This window comes from Scardinius erythrophthalmus (assembly GCF_964197995.2).
Source record: "Scardinius erythrophthalmus genome assembly, chromosome: 5".
NCBI classification, from domain to species: Eukaryota; Metazoa; Chordata; class Actinopteri; order Cypriniformes; family Leuciscidae; genus Scardinius; species Scardinius erythrophthalmus.
The window spans coordinates 5,254,164-5,269,841 of NC_138225.1; the positions used below are offsets into that span (position 1 = coordinate 5,254,164).

The 15,678-nt window shown below is 33.9% G+C and overlaps 2 protein-coding genes across 8 annotated transcripts in view; one reads left to right on the forward strand and one right to left on the reverse strand.

Moving 5' to 3' along the window:
- Window positions 1-3,124, reverse strand: part of rabl6a (RAB, member RAS oncogene family-like 6a) — a 52,098-nt gene extending 48,974 nt beyond the window's left edge. For 4 of the 7 annotated variants that reach the window (XR_014030255.1, XR_014030256.1, XM_081366855.1 and 1 more), the window contains exons 1-2: window positions 2,670-3,124; window positions 1,210-1,653 (exon numbers count right to left, since the gene is read on the reverse strand). Coding sequence is in view for 5 of the 7 variants with exons in the window: in XM_081366855.1 (XP_081222981.1) it covers window positions 1,210-1,339 (130 nt within the window). In the remaining 2 variants the exon portion in view is untranslated. The remainder of the gene's footprint in view (window positions 1-1,209; window positions 1,654-2,669) is intronic. The other 3 variants (XM_081366853.1, XM_081366854.1, XM_081366852.1) reach the window with 3 other exon arrangements.
- Window positions 3,125-4,233: 1,109 nt separating this feature from the next.
- On the forward strand, window positions 4,234-15,151 carry LOC308691300 (TNF receptor-associated factor 2). The gene is made up of 11 exons (XM_081366372.1): window positions 4,234-4,346; window positions 5,675-5,885; window positions 6,710-6,788; window positions 6,893-6,991; window positions 7,114-7,275; window positions 7,358-7,432; window positions 7,573-7,647; window positions 9,084-9,605; window positions 10,927-11,104; window positions 11,212-11,360; window positions 12,904-15,151. The coding sequence occupies exons 2-11, from the start codon at window positions 5,698-5,700 to the stop codon at window positions 13,120-13,122; spliced, it is 1,746 nt and encodes a 581-aa protein (XP_081222498.1). The 5' UTR covers window positions 4,234-4,346; window positions 5,675-5,697; the 3' UTR covers window positions 13,123-15,151.
- The last annotated feature ends 527 nt before the right edge of the window (window positions 15,152-15,678 follow it).

A 15,678-nucleotide genomic window follows, 5' to 3' on the forward strand; every position in this document is an offset into this window, starting at 1 on the left:
ATCAGAGAAGAACCGTCGACTGGCTCACTGATGCAGCATCACATGTCAAAACGCGTCTACACAACATCTACACAACTGCATCACACCAGTACGAAGGATTCAGTTACGTCTTGTGCATTGAAGACAGAGTGGGCTCTTGATCTTCAACATTGACAATTGTTATGATGTCTCAAATTTTCCCATGGACGGATCTTTAACTTTGTGTTTAATAATTGTGATTTAAATAACTATGACAGAAAATAAAACCTATTTAAATTTTTGCTTTAACATTATTTCATGACATTGACAATTAAACATTTTCAAATCCAAATAATTAAAAAAAATATTAAAATAAATCTCATTACTAAAATACACCGAACGACATTTTACCTTGGATTCTCATTGGATTTCCATTACTATAAAGTTTTTATTTGACTAGAATCAGCATAAATTGGAAGCAGTACAGAAAAACTAGTCTATGACTAGCATGAATAAGTCAATTTAAATAATATACTGCATATTTTTCACATGATGTTTTTTTTGTCTTTGATATGGTGGTATAATGCATCAGATGCTTTTCATTGTTATGACAAAGTCACAATGAAACACTTTTATGAGTCCTAAAAAAGGCTTTCTGAAACTAAAATATTTTAATGCATAATCTTTTTACAGTTCATATTTTTTAATTTATTAATTATTTTTTAATGATTTAGGGGTGAAATGTGACAGCCACATTTTTTTTTTGGTCCCTAACATAAGCGTATCAAATTAAACATGTCTCACAAATTTCAATTTGTTTTTAATTTGTCAACTAACTTTAACATAGCAAGTACTGCCGTGTTCAAAGTGGATAAGCGAGTCAAATGTTTCTATCTAATAATGTTCACACTTTACATGATCCGTTAAGGTATTATATGCATAACTTCATGTGCTGATTAATTGATTAAAAAATGCAATTATAATAGTTTTAAATGATCTTCGAATAAGTGACAAGGTATTTCTCCTGTTTTAGGAAATGTTTGTAAATTATGTTTTTGTTTCTTTTTCATATAAACCTATGTGTCTGAAATAAAGAATTCACCAGTGTAATACTTTAGACAGACCACAAGGGAAAAAGTCACTCTACTACAAGCCCAAAATAAAACAATGGATGTCCTAACACAATCAAAAACTATTTATGAAAGGCTCTACTCAACAAAAAAAAAAAAAGATTAATCATGAAGCTCTTACTGTTATATTGTACACCCTTGGCGAAGCGTCTCTGTAGACTCTGGTTCATGGATTGCAGGCCTGCAGGAATATTTCTATCCCTGAGCTGCCCTGCTTCAGAGCCCACTAGCTTCTTCAGAGCGGTAAACATCTCGAGCAAAGGCTCTTCAACAGTCCAAGAATACTAAAAACGGGTCTTCAGGGAAACACTCGCTGCAGTGTCAAAGATTAAAGACTTCAAACTTTCTTAAGCAAACATACTGACTGGCAGGTATGACGTGGTCTAAAGGTCAAAAGTGGAGTCTGTCTTCAATATACTGAGATCCTGAAGAAGGTTATTATGGTGAAAAATCCAGTCAGCTGACGGTGACTTTCTATTTCAACAGTTTACAATCCGAAAATGTGCCATTTTAGCTACTGTAACTGTTGTGATGACATCGGTCCATCCTGGTCTACTGGCATCACCTGTGGGCAAAACATACATTTCGGTCAAGATCAGCCAAATTTGACATTTTATAACATTCATGCCATTTACATTTTCTTTCTTTCGAGGAGCACAAAAGATGTTTAGCCATATTGTGTTAACATTGTTCTTTTCAACATAATGAAAGCACAGTGACCAAAAAGGACACAAAGAGCAACAAATAAGTTGTCAAGATTCATTCGCTAAGTCTTCCATAGCCATAAATTAAGTTTGTGTGAAAATTGGACCACAATTTAAGTTGAAAAAAGTAACCTGAATGGAAAAGAGCAGCGGAAAAGAGAAAAAAGTTCATTGATAACAGACTTTTGGGTAAACAAACTTGAGCCAAACTAACCTACTAAAAGAATTAGAAACTGCTTTTACCAGCAGAAACGACATTACGTAATAATATTTTGTGTTTGGGATAACTGAGAAGCATAATTTTTAATTACAGTTTTGTTTAAAATGCATTTAATATATGAAGAGTTCAGATGCAAAAGCCTCTAATATATATATATATATATTAAATGCATTTTAAATAAAACTGTAATTAAAAATTATGCTTCTCAGTTATCCCAAACACAAAATATTAAAGTAAAATATTAACTAAAAGACCACACATATACATATATATATACACACACACACACACACACACACACACACACAGAAAACAAAGTATTATGGCATCATATTTTACACTTACATCATATTATAACATCAAAAGCAACATAAACATCATCACAACTTCAGATTAAGACAGATATGCATTCATAGTTAACATTCTCACAAAATACATATCACATTATGTAACGGCGTTACGTAACGTTAATCAGGATACAAAAATCGGGTAACTAGTTACGCCAAAAAAACAACAACAAGTAATCAGATTATATTTACATTTTGTAAAAAAAAAAAAAATTATACACAACATTCTGCTATAAAGTCTAAACCCAAATAAGCACCATCCAAAAGCATTGAGTCGTACAAATCTAAGCACACATAATATATCTCTCACCTGTCAGTTGATAAAACCGCTGTAAGAAAGCTGTCAGTTTCACCACAACCTCAGAAAGGACCAGCTGTTAAATGTTCTTTTGCAGTCAGTCAGCAGAGGTTTACATTCAGCTCTGACAGGGAAGTGTGAATACTGTCCCTATGAAGGCTCTCATTGATACCTGTGTGTGTTTAGTGAGGTGAATTATTTGCGCTCGTCTGTTTTTAACGGCCATCAGCTTCACAGCTAAAGCGACGTGTCAATTACAACACAAACACAACGGCAACGTTTCACTGAAATTCAGAGCCGTTTTACTTTAAACACACTCATTACCTGGCTCACGGTCTTCGCCTGCGATATTTCAGTCGCATTCTGCTGTCGGCTGAAGTTCACGATAGCCCATTTTCTGTGTTGAAGGAAAACATTTCCTTAGCATCCCTCTCTCATCCCTCTATCAGCTGTGGAATGCCGTGAGGAGCGCGCGTCGGGTGCGCGCTTGTGCTGCAGCTCCTCTAGCGGTAGGATGATGAATTGCGTCACTGTTGTGCTGAACGCCTCTAGTGGTGGTGTTATGGAACAGCAGTGCTTTAGCGCCTCTAGTGGTGGTGTTATAAAAACAGCAGCGCTTTAGCGCCTCTAGTGGTAGAATGGAATATATTATATACGTACAGTACAGTATGTGTCCAAATCAGACTGTAAAAAATAGGTCCAAATCTAATCCAAACACACAACTGGCCGAGAACAGTATATTGCTATTATCAACACCTTCCAGATAAACAGCAATCTAAACAACAATTAGAGTGTCTTAGAATAAATTTTAATTAAAAATGTACCCCTCCCAAAATAAATTTTCAGGGGCCAAAATAAAATAAACGAAAATGAAATAAACAAAATAAAATAAACCCTAATTAATAATCAAGTTAGGATATATGTGTGTGTGTGTGTGTGTGTGTGTGTGTGTGTGTGTGTGTGTGTGTGTGTGTGTGTGTGTGTGTGTGTGTGTGTGTGTGTGTGTGTGTGTATAATTCTTCGCTATTTTTTATTTACCTTTATTTTTTTTTAAATATGATGCTGTTCAGAGTCTGTACAATAGTAGGCCTAATCAATATGCATATTATACATTTGTATTAATATTAGGCATATGCATTTATATTATACACCGACCAAAAAAAAAAAAATCCAAATTAAATAAATGAATAAGTTAAATATTATAAATGAAATAGATAGATAGATAGATAGATAGATAGATAGATAGATAGATAGATAGATAGATAGATAGATAGATAGATAGATAGATAGATAGATAGATAGATAGATAATATTGATATGTATTATTATAATAACAATCAATATGAATACATCACAATTACACTACATTATGAAAACAAAAAAATTATACAAATAAAAAAATATGAATAGTATACATTAAAATGGATATTATGTATTTACATTACGGACCAAGTAATCCGTTTTTTTTTTTTTTTTTTTTACCATGATAGACAGTCCTGAAAAAAAAGGAAACTGCTTTAGAAATCCAAAAGCCCAGTGCACGCTCACATTATGACGTAATCCTGTGAAAGAGCACGCGCTCTTCTCAACAATGTCGACCACCAAAACACAGCAGCCGCGCCGCGCGCCTCGATCCGTCAAAGCGCGAGCACAACCGAGCAAATGAAAGCGAAATCTCATCGCGGTGCGGTAAGTGCGTCGCTCTCATAATCAATTCTCTGATTCTTATTTTATTGCATGCATGTTTATTGCCAGGCTCAACATATCCCTACATGTAAAAGAGGCGTGGCGGTACAGAACGGACGCAACAACCATTCGAAAGATGTTGCATTTGCTTAGCAACAGAGGAAAAGATGAGATTTGCAATTGTCAGCTGACTGTATGATGTGTATATCGACGCGCTGCATGGTCGATATGTGATAAAAGTGCTTTCAGATATGCATGAAAGGTTCTAGTGTGTGTTTTATGGGAATGTTTACACCACTCTACACTATTAAACATCATTTGTGTCGTCTGGATGTCTGTAAGGAAACACGCACGTATTCAAGCAAAACTGAAACAGAAACAAAGAGATTGGGATTCACGTTAACAGACCATGCTGTGCATGCTTAGGTTTATTAATGCTTATCTAATTACTTTAGAGAGAGTCTTTCAATTTCACCCTGTAAAGCATAACAATCTTATCAAACGCATTCAATTGTCGCCCAAATACACACATAATCATTTATTAATTTGTACGTAATATGTTTGCAAACAGCAAGAAGGCTCTAAATATGTCACTAAAAGCATATTAGACAGCATAATATGTTATAAGTAATGCTACATTTTGCATGTCAGTGCTTATTATTCTTTAAAGTAAGATTACTTGATAAATGGCTTGGAATATGATAATGTACAACATTACAACAGTTCATGATATTGAACTGATATTGTTTATTTCATGACTTTATTATCTCACTGATTACACGGCTACTCACCAAATAAATAAATACACGGACATAAAATATTGATTTAAAATTTTGGATTATGATTATGATACAAGCATTCCGGAGAGCTGTGTAATAAACGTTGGTAACTCTTAATGGGAACACTTTATTTTACAGTTTCTGTGTTACACATGTTACGTATAGTTACTGTAGTAATAACTATAAATGATGCATAATTACATGCAACTAACCCCTTTTCCTAACCCTATAGAAAGTGCATTTAGTTCATTAACATTAAATGTATAATTACACTGTAATAAGGACACCTTAAAATAAAGTGTAACCCTCTTTATTTTAATGTCTTTGTTACACTGTAATAATACATTGTGAAATTAAGTACTTACTATAGGGTTAGGGTTTGATTTAGGGCTAGTTGAGTGTATTTATGCATACTTTATAGTTATTATTACTATAGTAACTACATGTAACATATGTAACCTAATATGTTTTTGGAGACGGAATAGAAAGTCACTGTTGTCATATATATATTTGAAGGTAGTTTTCAGCCATTATGGATTCTCTCTTGTTTAGACCAGGAACGTTTAGAGCGGGATATGGCTGCTCAAGAACCCTCTCCCCCGTCCTCCATGGAGAACAACAAGCCAGGGTTCCCAAAGAAGATCCTGGCCAACAAACTTGAAGACAAACATTTATGCAACTGCTGTCAGAACATTTTGAGAAGGCCGTTCCAAGCTCAGTGCGGTCATCGCTTTTGTTCTTACTGCTTCAACCGGACTGTTGGGTAATCCGGCCTGCTGATCTAAAACAGATGCTGATCAATCCCGTTCTGACAAATAAATCTATCTAACATCATAGGGGCGATTGACATTAAATTTCATTCATCACAAGAATACTGACACTTTGTGAAAACTACAAAATACACTGCCGTTCAAAAGTTTGATAAGACTTTTTTAACTTATTTTGGAATTATAGATATGCTATATTATATGCTGATTTGCTGCTCAAGAAACATTTCTGATTAACATCAATGTTGAAAACTTGCAGCTTAATATTTTTGCGGAAACCGTGGGACATTTTAGTTTTCTGGATTCTTTGATGAATAGAAAGTAAAAAAAAAATCTTTTGTAACATTATAAATATGTTTACTGTCACTTTTGATCAATTTAACGAGTCCTCTCTGAAAAAAAAATCCTTTTACCTACCACAAACTTTTGAACAATAGTGTAATTTTGAGGAATAAAAGTGATTTTCTTTTTTTTTTATTAAATTTTTTTTTCTTCTGCTGTCTAAAGTTTGGTCTTTGAATTTAAATTAATATCTATTTTATCTCTAGGTTGTTAGTTAAATTACCTACCGGTTAACTGATATGCTTTTCCAATAGCAGCATCTACAGAATGTATAGTTCAATATCGACATAAGCTATAGAAATCAATTACAATAACTGAGATAAGTAATTAGTGCACTTATACGTTTAATTGTATAAATACATTAGAACACAATTTTTACTCAGAATTCACAAGCAATATTTAAAAATAGAAATTAACCGATGCCAAAAATACTGATGTCAAATTAGCAAAACAAATTAGTCTCGCTTTGCCGTTTTAGATCTGGACCACAGAAATGTAATGCCTGTATCAAGGAGGACATCTTCGAGGAGCCCACGTCAATTCTCAAACAAGGCTGCGTAAGCACAATGCTTTGCTTAATGTGAAATATGAAGAGTTATGAAGATTTTTAAAATGACTTACTGCCAGACATTTATTGCACATTCCCTGTGTTTTCCTGCAGGCGTTTCCCGACAATGCTGCCAGAAGAGAAGTTGAAAATCTTCCAGCTGTGTGCATCAACGAGGGCTGCGCCTGGAAAGGCACTATTAAAGATTATGAGGTTGTGTGTTCATTAACATTAGCTTTATTTAAATAAAGTCTTTCAACACTTTACAACAAAATAATAAATGCACACAGTTTCTCATTTGGTAACTTGTTGTCATAACTCTGTTTTTGTTGTAGTTGAGCCATGAGGGGAAGTGTGAGTTCATGATTCTGTCCTGTCCCTTGTGCAAGGAGCTCATTAGATTTAACGAACAGGAACGTCATAATGAGCGCGTGTGTCCTGAGAGAACGCTCAACTGCAAATACTGTAAAGAACCATTTCACTTCAAAAACATCAAGGTGAGTGAGTGGTCTAAGAAAAGATGTCATGTGTTTGAGAGGTGAAACAAGATTTTAATGTTACAAAATAATGTTTTCACAGGCCCATGATGAGATCTGCCCCAAATATCCTATGATTTGTGAAGGATGTGCGAAGAAGAAAATCCCCAGGGAAAAGGTGCGGTGATCAAAAACATTGATCCAAGTCACATTGAACGTGAACATTGTTCTTCTGTAACACTCATTATTGACTTCTTGATCAAGCAGTATGTACGGATGGTACATCATTCCTTTGCAATTCTCTTTTGGTCTTTTTAGTATGTCGACCACATCAAGTTCTGCAGCAAATTCAGGACTCCGTGCAGATATCATGTGGTTGGCTGTGACATGTCAGTAAGTACAGTTTTTTATATCGTTGCATTCAAACACAAGAACTGAGTTCATGAAATGGCAGTCAGTGCCTTTGTTTCTGTCTGTTTTTCTTGGGAATGTTGCAAATTTGTACTGTAACTTGCATTTGTTCAAGAGCACTTCTGAAAACAAGTTTCCAAACTAAACATCATCAATTGCAGTCAAAAGACAGTCATGAACTGTCCTTTTCTTTTTCTCTATCCCAAAACCTCAATGTACAACATAATGTACATACAATGTACACAAAATGTAATATGTGCGTATAGAGTAGAAGGAAATCTTTATTTATCCAGTTGTGAGAAGTCATTTTGTAGCAGTAGAAATACAGAATTTATTGAAAAATAAACAGAAAATATACAAAGTTCAGAAAATAGCAATGGAATAGTAATAAATACATCTGCTATGTGTGAGAATAGACGATTATTAATAAAAATACATAAAAAAATTGTTAATTAAAATAAAGTGATAGATGGAAAAACTTAAATGAATTGGCAGCTAACTGAAATAAAATCAGTTAAAGTTGAAGTACTAAAATTACTAGAACTAAAACTGAAATAAAAATAAATTAAAACATAAAATATAAAAAAAAAATATTAAAATGACTCAAGCACATGACTAAAATTCAAATGAAATCTAAAAATAACAAGTCATTTAAATTATTAATAAATACTAAAAATGACGCTGAAGGAGAGTTCATATCAGGGGCACGGGAAGTACAGGTGCTGTTTTCACAGCTATAAACGCTACGCAAATGTAATAAAGAAATCAATACATTTTAAATCAGAAAACCTTCAGTAAGGAATTTAACTGTTTATTGTAAGTGGACTGCAAACCTTTCTCTTATTAAACGGTTTTAATCTTGCATAGTTAACGGGATTAGTCTATTATTTCATTCTTCTTGGATATTGTTTGGCGCACACCAGGGACTGAAATTAACGGGGGCTTGTGCCATCAAAATTAATAAAAATGCTCCCCAAAATTAAGTTAAGGGTAAAAATGCCCCAATAATGAGTTCCTGATTTCTATATTTATAGCGATATAGGTTAGCAACAAGACACAAGCAAGAGTGCTTTTTGTCCCAGAAAACATATTTAAAATGTGATATTGATTTAAACAAGAAGTTAATATTAATATTAATTAAAATAATATTATTAAAACTATTAACAATGTTCATTAATAAAAATAAAGCTCAAATAAAATAAAATATTGCATGAAAAGCTTCAACTTAAAAAATGTAAGTTGGCAACTAAAAAAATTGAAGTACTAAAAAAGTTGAAACCTTTATATTTTCTAAAGTATATGTGAGCTGTGCAGAACTCTCCGCACAATGCAACCGCATGATTTGAGGAATAATTCATCTCTGTAGCATAAACGGGATGTTTGACGCTGAAGTTTAACCCCGTTGATTTCCCTTTGAGGTGGAGAAGGAGAAGATCCACGATCACGAGCGTGCCTGTGCTCACGAACACCTAAACCTGCTGCTGCACTACATCATGGGCATGAAGGTCAGTCTGGAGGGCCTGCAGCCACAAAGCCTGGAGCTGGCGGGTCACAAAGCTCACGAGCTTCACCAGGCGCTCCGGGACCTGGAAGCCAGAGTGAGTCAGCTGAGCGCCATCCCCGTGCAGGGGGTTCCCTCCTCTTCGTCCTCCTCCTCGTCCTCCTCCTCATGTGCCGTCGCTCCTCCACCTCCTCTGCCCACGTCCTTCACGCCTCTGCCCAGCTCGGTCGGCGCCGCCCTGGAACTACAGCTCCACAGCGAGAAGACCAAGGTGGCAGATCTGGGCCGTCGCTGCCAGGACCTGGAGGTGAAGGCGGGGACGTTTGAAGATGTGGTGTGTGTGCTGAATCGAGAAGTAGAGCGCTTCGCAACCACCATGGAGGCCAGCAACCGACAACACAGACTCGATCAGGACAAAATCGAGGCTCTCAGCAACAAGGTGTGCTGCCTAAAAATACATTAATTAAGCTTTAACCCTGTAAAGCCTGGCTTATGAAATAATAATCTTTTGTTTTTGAAATGGAAAAGTTGGGTCTTAGTAGTCACTCTATATATGCCAGTAATATAAGATGATATTTAAATGCTTAGTTTTTTAAAAGTTCTCTAGTTTGAAATTGTTCGGGGGCGAAAAACATAATGCAATACAATACAATGATGATTGGGAGATGAACAAATAAACGTTCCTCAAAAGCCTGATGGATCATGTTTATGGTATTCCAAAGCTTCCAAAATAATAAATAAATAAATTCATACATATATAAATATAGGAAGAAATGTAAAAAAAATATAATAATAATAAATGAGTATTTATACTTTTATTTCCTTATTTATGTATAATTGTATTTTTCCACATTTATTTATGTATGTATTTATGTCTACTTTTATTTTTCACATTTATTTATTTCTACATTTATTTATTAATATGGTAATGAGGGGGGCATGTTTAACCTCAGACATAGATAATTTTGTAGACATAAATAAATATAATTATATTATAATATAATAAATCTGGAAATAAATAAATGTATAAATAAATGTGGAAAAAATACAATTAAACATGAATAAGGAAATACAAGTATAATATTTATTTTTGTTATTTTACATTTATTCGTATATTTATTTATATATTTATTATTTTTGGCAGCTTTGGAATTCCATACATATTTGACATTCACATAAAAAAAAAAAAATCTAATAAATAATGAATGAATAGTCAAGTCAAGTCAAGTTTATTTATATAGCGCTTTTCACAAAACAGATTGTATCAAAGCAGCTTCACAGTATTAAATTAAAATAATACATCAATGTTTGTTTCTAGTGGAACGTCCACGTTTGGTAATGCTGATCAATAGTATTAGTAATAGTAATAATCAAGTAAACCATTGTTGCTTGAGTAATTGTTCATCTTGAAATATTACTAACAATATAAAAGTTATTCATATGTTATTCTTATGTTCTTACGTTTACTTAAAATCAGTAAAGATTTCACAGCATGGACATTTTTACAATTATACTAAAAGGCCTTTTACTTGCTAAAAAACGTATAAACTATCAATCAGACAACAGAAGGCATGAAGTAGATTGTGTGCAACACAAATGTTTGATCATGTTGATAATTAACATTTCAAATATGACACATTAGGCTTAATATTGTCAGTATAAATCTCTTTCTTTGCCAATGTGAGGATCATTAATGATCAAAATGTTTGCTCCACATCTCACCTCTGTATTTCTCCATTCCGTCTCTGTCCATCTCATAGGTTCGTCAGCTGGAACGGCAGGTGGGTGTTAAAGACCTGACTGTTGCTGAAATGGAGGGCAGACTACGGGAGATGTCCGCAACCACGTTTGATGGTGTCTTCATCTGGCGGATATCAGATATTACTAAAAAGAGACAAGATGCCATTGCTGGACGGGCGCCTGCCATGTTTTCACCTGGTAAAAAAAAAAAAAAACATATGAATCAGAATAGATAAAGTAATTTCCTCAGAAATGAGTCATTTTTTTTATATATTTTGACTTACATGCTCCTCTGTCCTGTTTAGCATTTTACACAAGCAAGTACGGCTATAAGATGTGCCTGCGCATTTACCTGAACGGGGACGGGACGGGTCGTGGAACTCACCTCTCGCTGTTTTTTGTGGTCATGAGAGGAATGAACGACGCGCTGCTCAAATGGCCCTTCAACCAGAAGGTACATCACCAGTTTGTTCACTGCATGTCTTCAGACTAATGAAAGGTCATTTAAATAGTGAAACTTAAAGTGATCATAGAAATATTTGGTATCACTTTACAATAAGGTTTCATTAGTCAACTACTTTAGTTAAGATGAACTAATAATTAACAATACTTCTACAGCATTTATTAATCTTAGTTATTGTTAATTTCAACATTTACCAATACATTGTTAAAATCAAAAGTTGTATTTGTTAACATTAGTTAATGCACTGTGAACTAACATGAACAAACAATGAACTGCTGGATTTTTATTAACTAACATTAACAAAGATTAATAAATATTGTAACAAATGTATTGCTCATTGTTAGTTCATGTTAGTTAATGCATTACTAATGTTAACAATACCAAATATTTTTATCAAAATATATTTCTGCAAAGAAATTAGGTTTTAATTGTATGTTAATATTGCATAAAAGTTTGTGCAATTTATATACAATACAGAAGATAATAACAATAATAACAAATATAATTAAACATAACCTAGAATACTTTTTAAAATAGTATTACATATTGCCAGCTAAACAAAGTGTCACGATTAGATCCAAGGAAGACAGAGATCATTGAAAAGTAACAAGTTTGTTTAATAAGTAACTCAGAACACAACCAACAGGCGAGACAGCGTGCAACGCACAAACAATACCGGACACTAGACAGAACACAGGCAGGAACTTAAATACACACAGGGATGATTAACATAAACACTAGCAGCTGTGATGAATGTGATTAGTGTCCATAGTGACAGATCAGTGGCGGGAAACACAGACAAGGAAACATGTGCGGAATGAAAACAAACTAAAAGTCTATGAACTGAATATAACTGAACATAATGGTGACACAAGGTAAATTAAGCTTGAAATATATGTTAATAGTTCAATTTGTTTTTGTTAAATAAACAAAAATTCATAAAAATAAATTGTAATATATATATACTGTAATATATATATATATATAACACATATGTGTGTGTTAATCTATGTCTATATAACAAAAAATTAAAGTATGACTAAAATATTAGCCTTTTCACAAATTGAGGTGAATATAGAAATGTTTTTTGGGAATAAATTTGAATTTAAATGTTAATATTATATAAATAATAAATAATATTAATATTAATAATGCACACTATATATATATATATATGAGTGTGTGTGTATATATGTGTGTATAATAAAATAATATATATAATACAGACGACTATATATAAGATATTATATATATATATATACATAAAATAATGATATTAATACTATTTGTAATATTTAAATACATATCAAATAATATATAATACAGAAGACACACATGTATTATTTGATATGTATTTAAATATTATAAAATAGTATTAATATCATTATTTTCTGTGATGTAATCATGGCTGTGCAGGTGTGGAAAATAAAATGAACAAAATGAAAAATGAAATAATATTTTCACAGCCTGAACTACAGTACCTGTAAAAGCATTGCTATGTGTTTGTGAGCTGAATCTGGCCGCACTCTTCCAGGTCACACTGATGCTGCTGGACCAGAGCAACAGAGAGCACATCATCGATGCGTTCCGTCCCGACATCACTTCCTCCTCATTCCAGAGGCCTGTAAGCGAGATGAACATCGCCAGCGGCTGCCCGCTTTTCTGTCCGCTGTCCAAGCTGGAGGGCAAGAACTCGTACATACGGGACGACACCATCTTCATCAAAGCCATCGTGGACCTCACTGGCCTTTAGGTTTTCAGGAGCCGCTTCACCACAGCAGGAGCTTTATTCCATGACGTCTGTTTGGACACGTTTCCCTGCATGCGTTAAGCCGTCACAAGCGTTGCACTGCTGCATAGTTCCAGAAAGGGTCAGTAGAGCTCTACACCAGGAAGAAGGGTTGTGAAACACTGGAATTGAACGTGAAGTCCGGTCCAGTTACGTAGTGTAGATCACAATTCAAAACTTAAGTTCTTCAGCACAGCGCAGGCTTTTTTCATCATGGTAAAATGCATTAAACTATTAATGGTAGTTGAATGCATCATCACATTAGAGGATATATTTAATAAACAAAAAGGCTGATTAGCATTTTACAAATTGCAGTTTGCATGATGAAGACTATGAAATGTGTTCAGCACTCTTTGTTTTTCATTGGCAAGTAGCTAAACTGTTTTTGAGGGTGAAGGGGTTTTTAATTGTCATACAATGAGTATAGTGAGGGTCATGATCGTGGATTTCATTTAATCGGTGTTTGGCTACATCTGTGGAAGATAGTTTGAAGTTTAAAGGTTAAATTTTAGCGTAGGTGTCTGTGAAATGGTCCTGAGCAGGAGTCCTGTGCACACAAAGATTGAAGTTATTGCGTTGCATTTTGTATATTTTTAAGAAACTACGAGTCTTGTTATTACTTTTGTAAATAGGAATATTTATACAGTTTACTTGGTACATCGGAGCTTGAGTTTATAGTGTTTGCCGGCTTCATGGAGTGCAAGTTTGTATTTTATTCCTTTTAAATTGTTCTCACTGCCAAATGACGTACGAGGCAGTTTCTGTATTTTCTAGGCGAAATTGAAGCTCTTGAGATGTTTACACAGGACCAAGCTTTTGCTATACAATTGTCTTTTATATTTGGCATTTGGCACTGGGGGTATGACTACGAGTTAACCAGAATCCACTGATTTTAAACCAGTTATGACAACTATTGAAACTTCTCTGTGCATGGGAGGCCTCAATCTGCAAATGCACATGATATTTATCACAAACATTTTTCTCATCCAGTGAGTGACGACACCACTGCAGACATACTTTAGAGATAAATGAAATAAATACTAAACGTAATGATTATTTTATACGATACACTGCTTCTATTCTTAAAAATACAAGCAGATATCTATATATTCATACTATATAAGCAATCGATATGTATCTTTATATATAACCATAAACTCTCAAAGCGAGTGATCTTTATACAGGAAATGTATATACAGTTTACATCTATTTTATTATATTTAATGCATATTATTTATATAGCTGTACATGTGCAGTCATGGTGGTTTAAAACTAATTTTAACTTCTTCTTAGTAAATTGTCAGAAATACAAATTAATTTGTACATGCGATGCCTTGTGATAACTTGAATCCGATCACTTGATACAATCTTCAAACAGAAATATCTGAAAGCTGAGGATATAAACTGCAATACTGAGAAAGCTCAACTTTAGGGCATTTATTAAAAGGGACAAAATAGATGGACATTAAAGACCAGACATTAAAAAAAGATATGTTATACTGTGTTTCTGTGACATTATTTGTGCCAAATATCCATAGTGAAGTGCTGTTAGAGTTAATAGATAATGATATGTCCTTTAATGAAAACTGATTGAATGTATGTCAAACTCAAAATGTGCAATTTTATAAAAACAAAAACTTAATGTATACTGTATTATATTATTTTCCCTTTCCCTTTTAAATTGAAATTTGTGACAAGTGAAATTTCTAGCTATTTTTTTTTTAATGTTACAATGCTAATGATATACCCCCAAATTTGTAAAATTCTAGATTAAAGGTAAAAAGTTTAGAAAATGTTGCGCATACCAAATATTTTGCCACAATAATTAATGCCACATTTTCATTTAAAGTTGATCCTGACAGCTCACAATAATTTACTTGTTAGAAAGTCGAAAGACGTTTTTCCTGTACTCATTTCTTTATTAATTTTATCCTAGTATGTTTCTATGTATGATGCAAAAATTGTCATAAAACATTCACATTTCACAAACCTTGATTGTGGCTGTTGTTGATATTTTAAAGTCCCGAATGTCATGGTCTGCTTAGTCGCATGGTATTACGCTCGGTTACGCTGTCACAAATGCATACATGTGGTCATTATGCATAATTAGCAGCATTGCTGGCTGTCTTAGAAATGCATTCAAAATGATTAACAATATATATGTGCCTAAACATTATGACCAGTTATAGGTGAAGTGAATATCGTTGATCATCTCCTAACAAGGCCACATATTAAGGTCTGGGTAGATTAAGCTGTGTTTCCAGCACTTTTACAGTGTTTACAGCAACTTTCCCCAGGAACTAGCGACTTTGGGATGGTACTCGATGTATTTCGACTGCAGGAACCATGAAGTTTCGGGTTAAAATTTCCCCTTCAGAAAGTCCCTGTTCGAGAGGTAGTACTTTTTCAAAGTTCAAGAACTTTCGGGGGTGGGACTTGGGCGCTGAACATGCTGATTGGTTCAGTTCATGCCGCATTTTGATGGTTTGACTCATTTCAACCACCATTTTAAAAAATCTG

Excerpts from the sequence above, each read along its gene's own strand:
- LOC308691300 (XM_081366372.1), top strand. The coding sequence starts at position 5,698 with ATGGCTGCTCAAGAACCCTCTCCCCCGTCCTCCATGGAGAACAACAAG. Across the intron at positions 6,789-6,892 it reads CAATTCTCAAACAAGGCTGC|GCGTTTCCCGACAATGCTGC; the intron begins GTAAGCACAATG and ends GTTTTCCTGCAG. Across the intron at positions 9,606-10,926 it reads TCGAGGCTCTCAGCAACAAG|GTTCGTCAGCTGGAACGGCA; the intron begins GTGTGCTGCCTA and ends TCCATCTCATAG.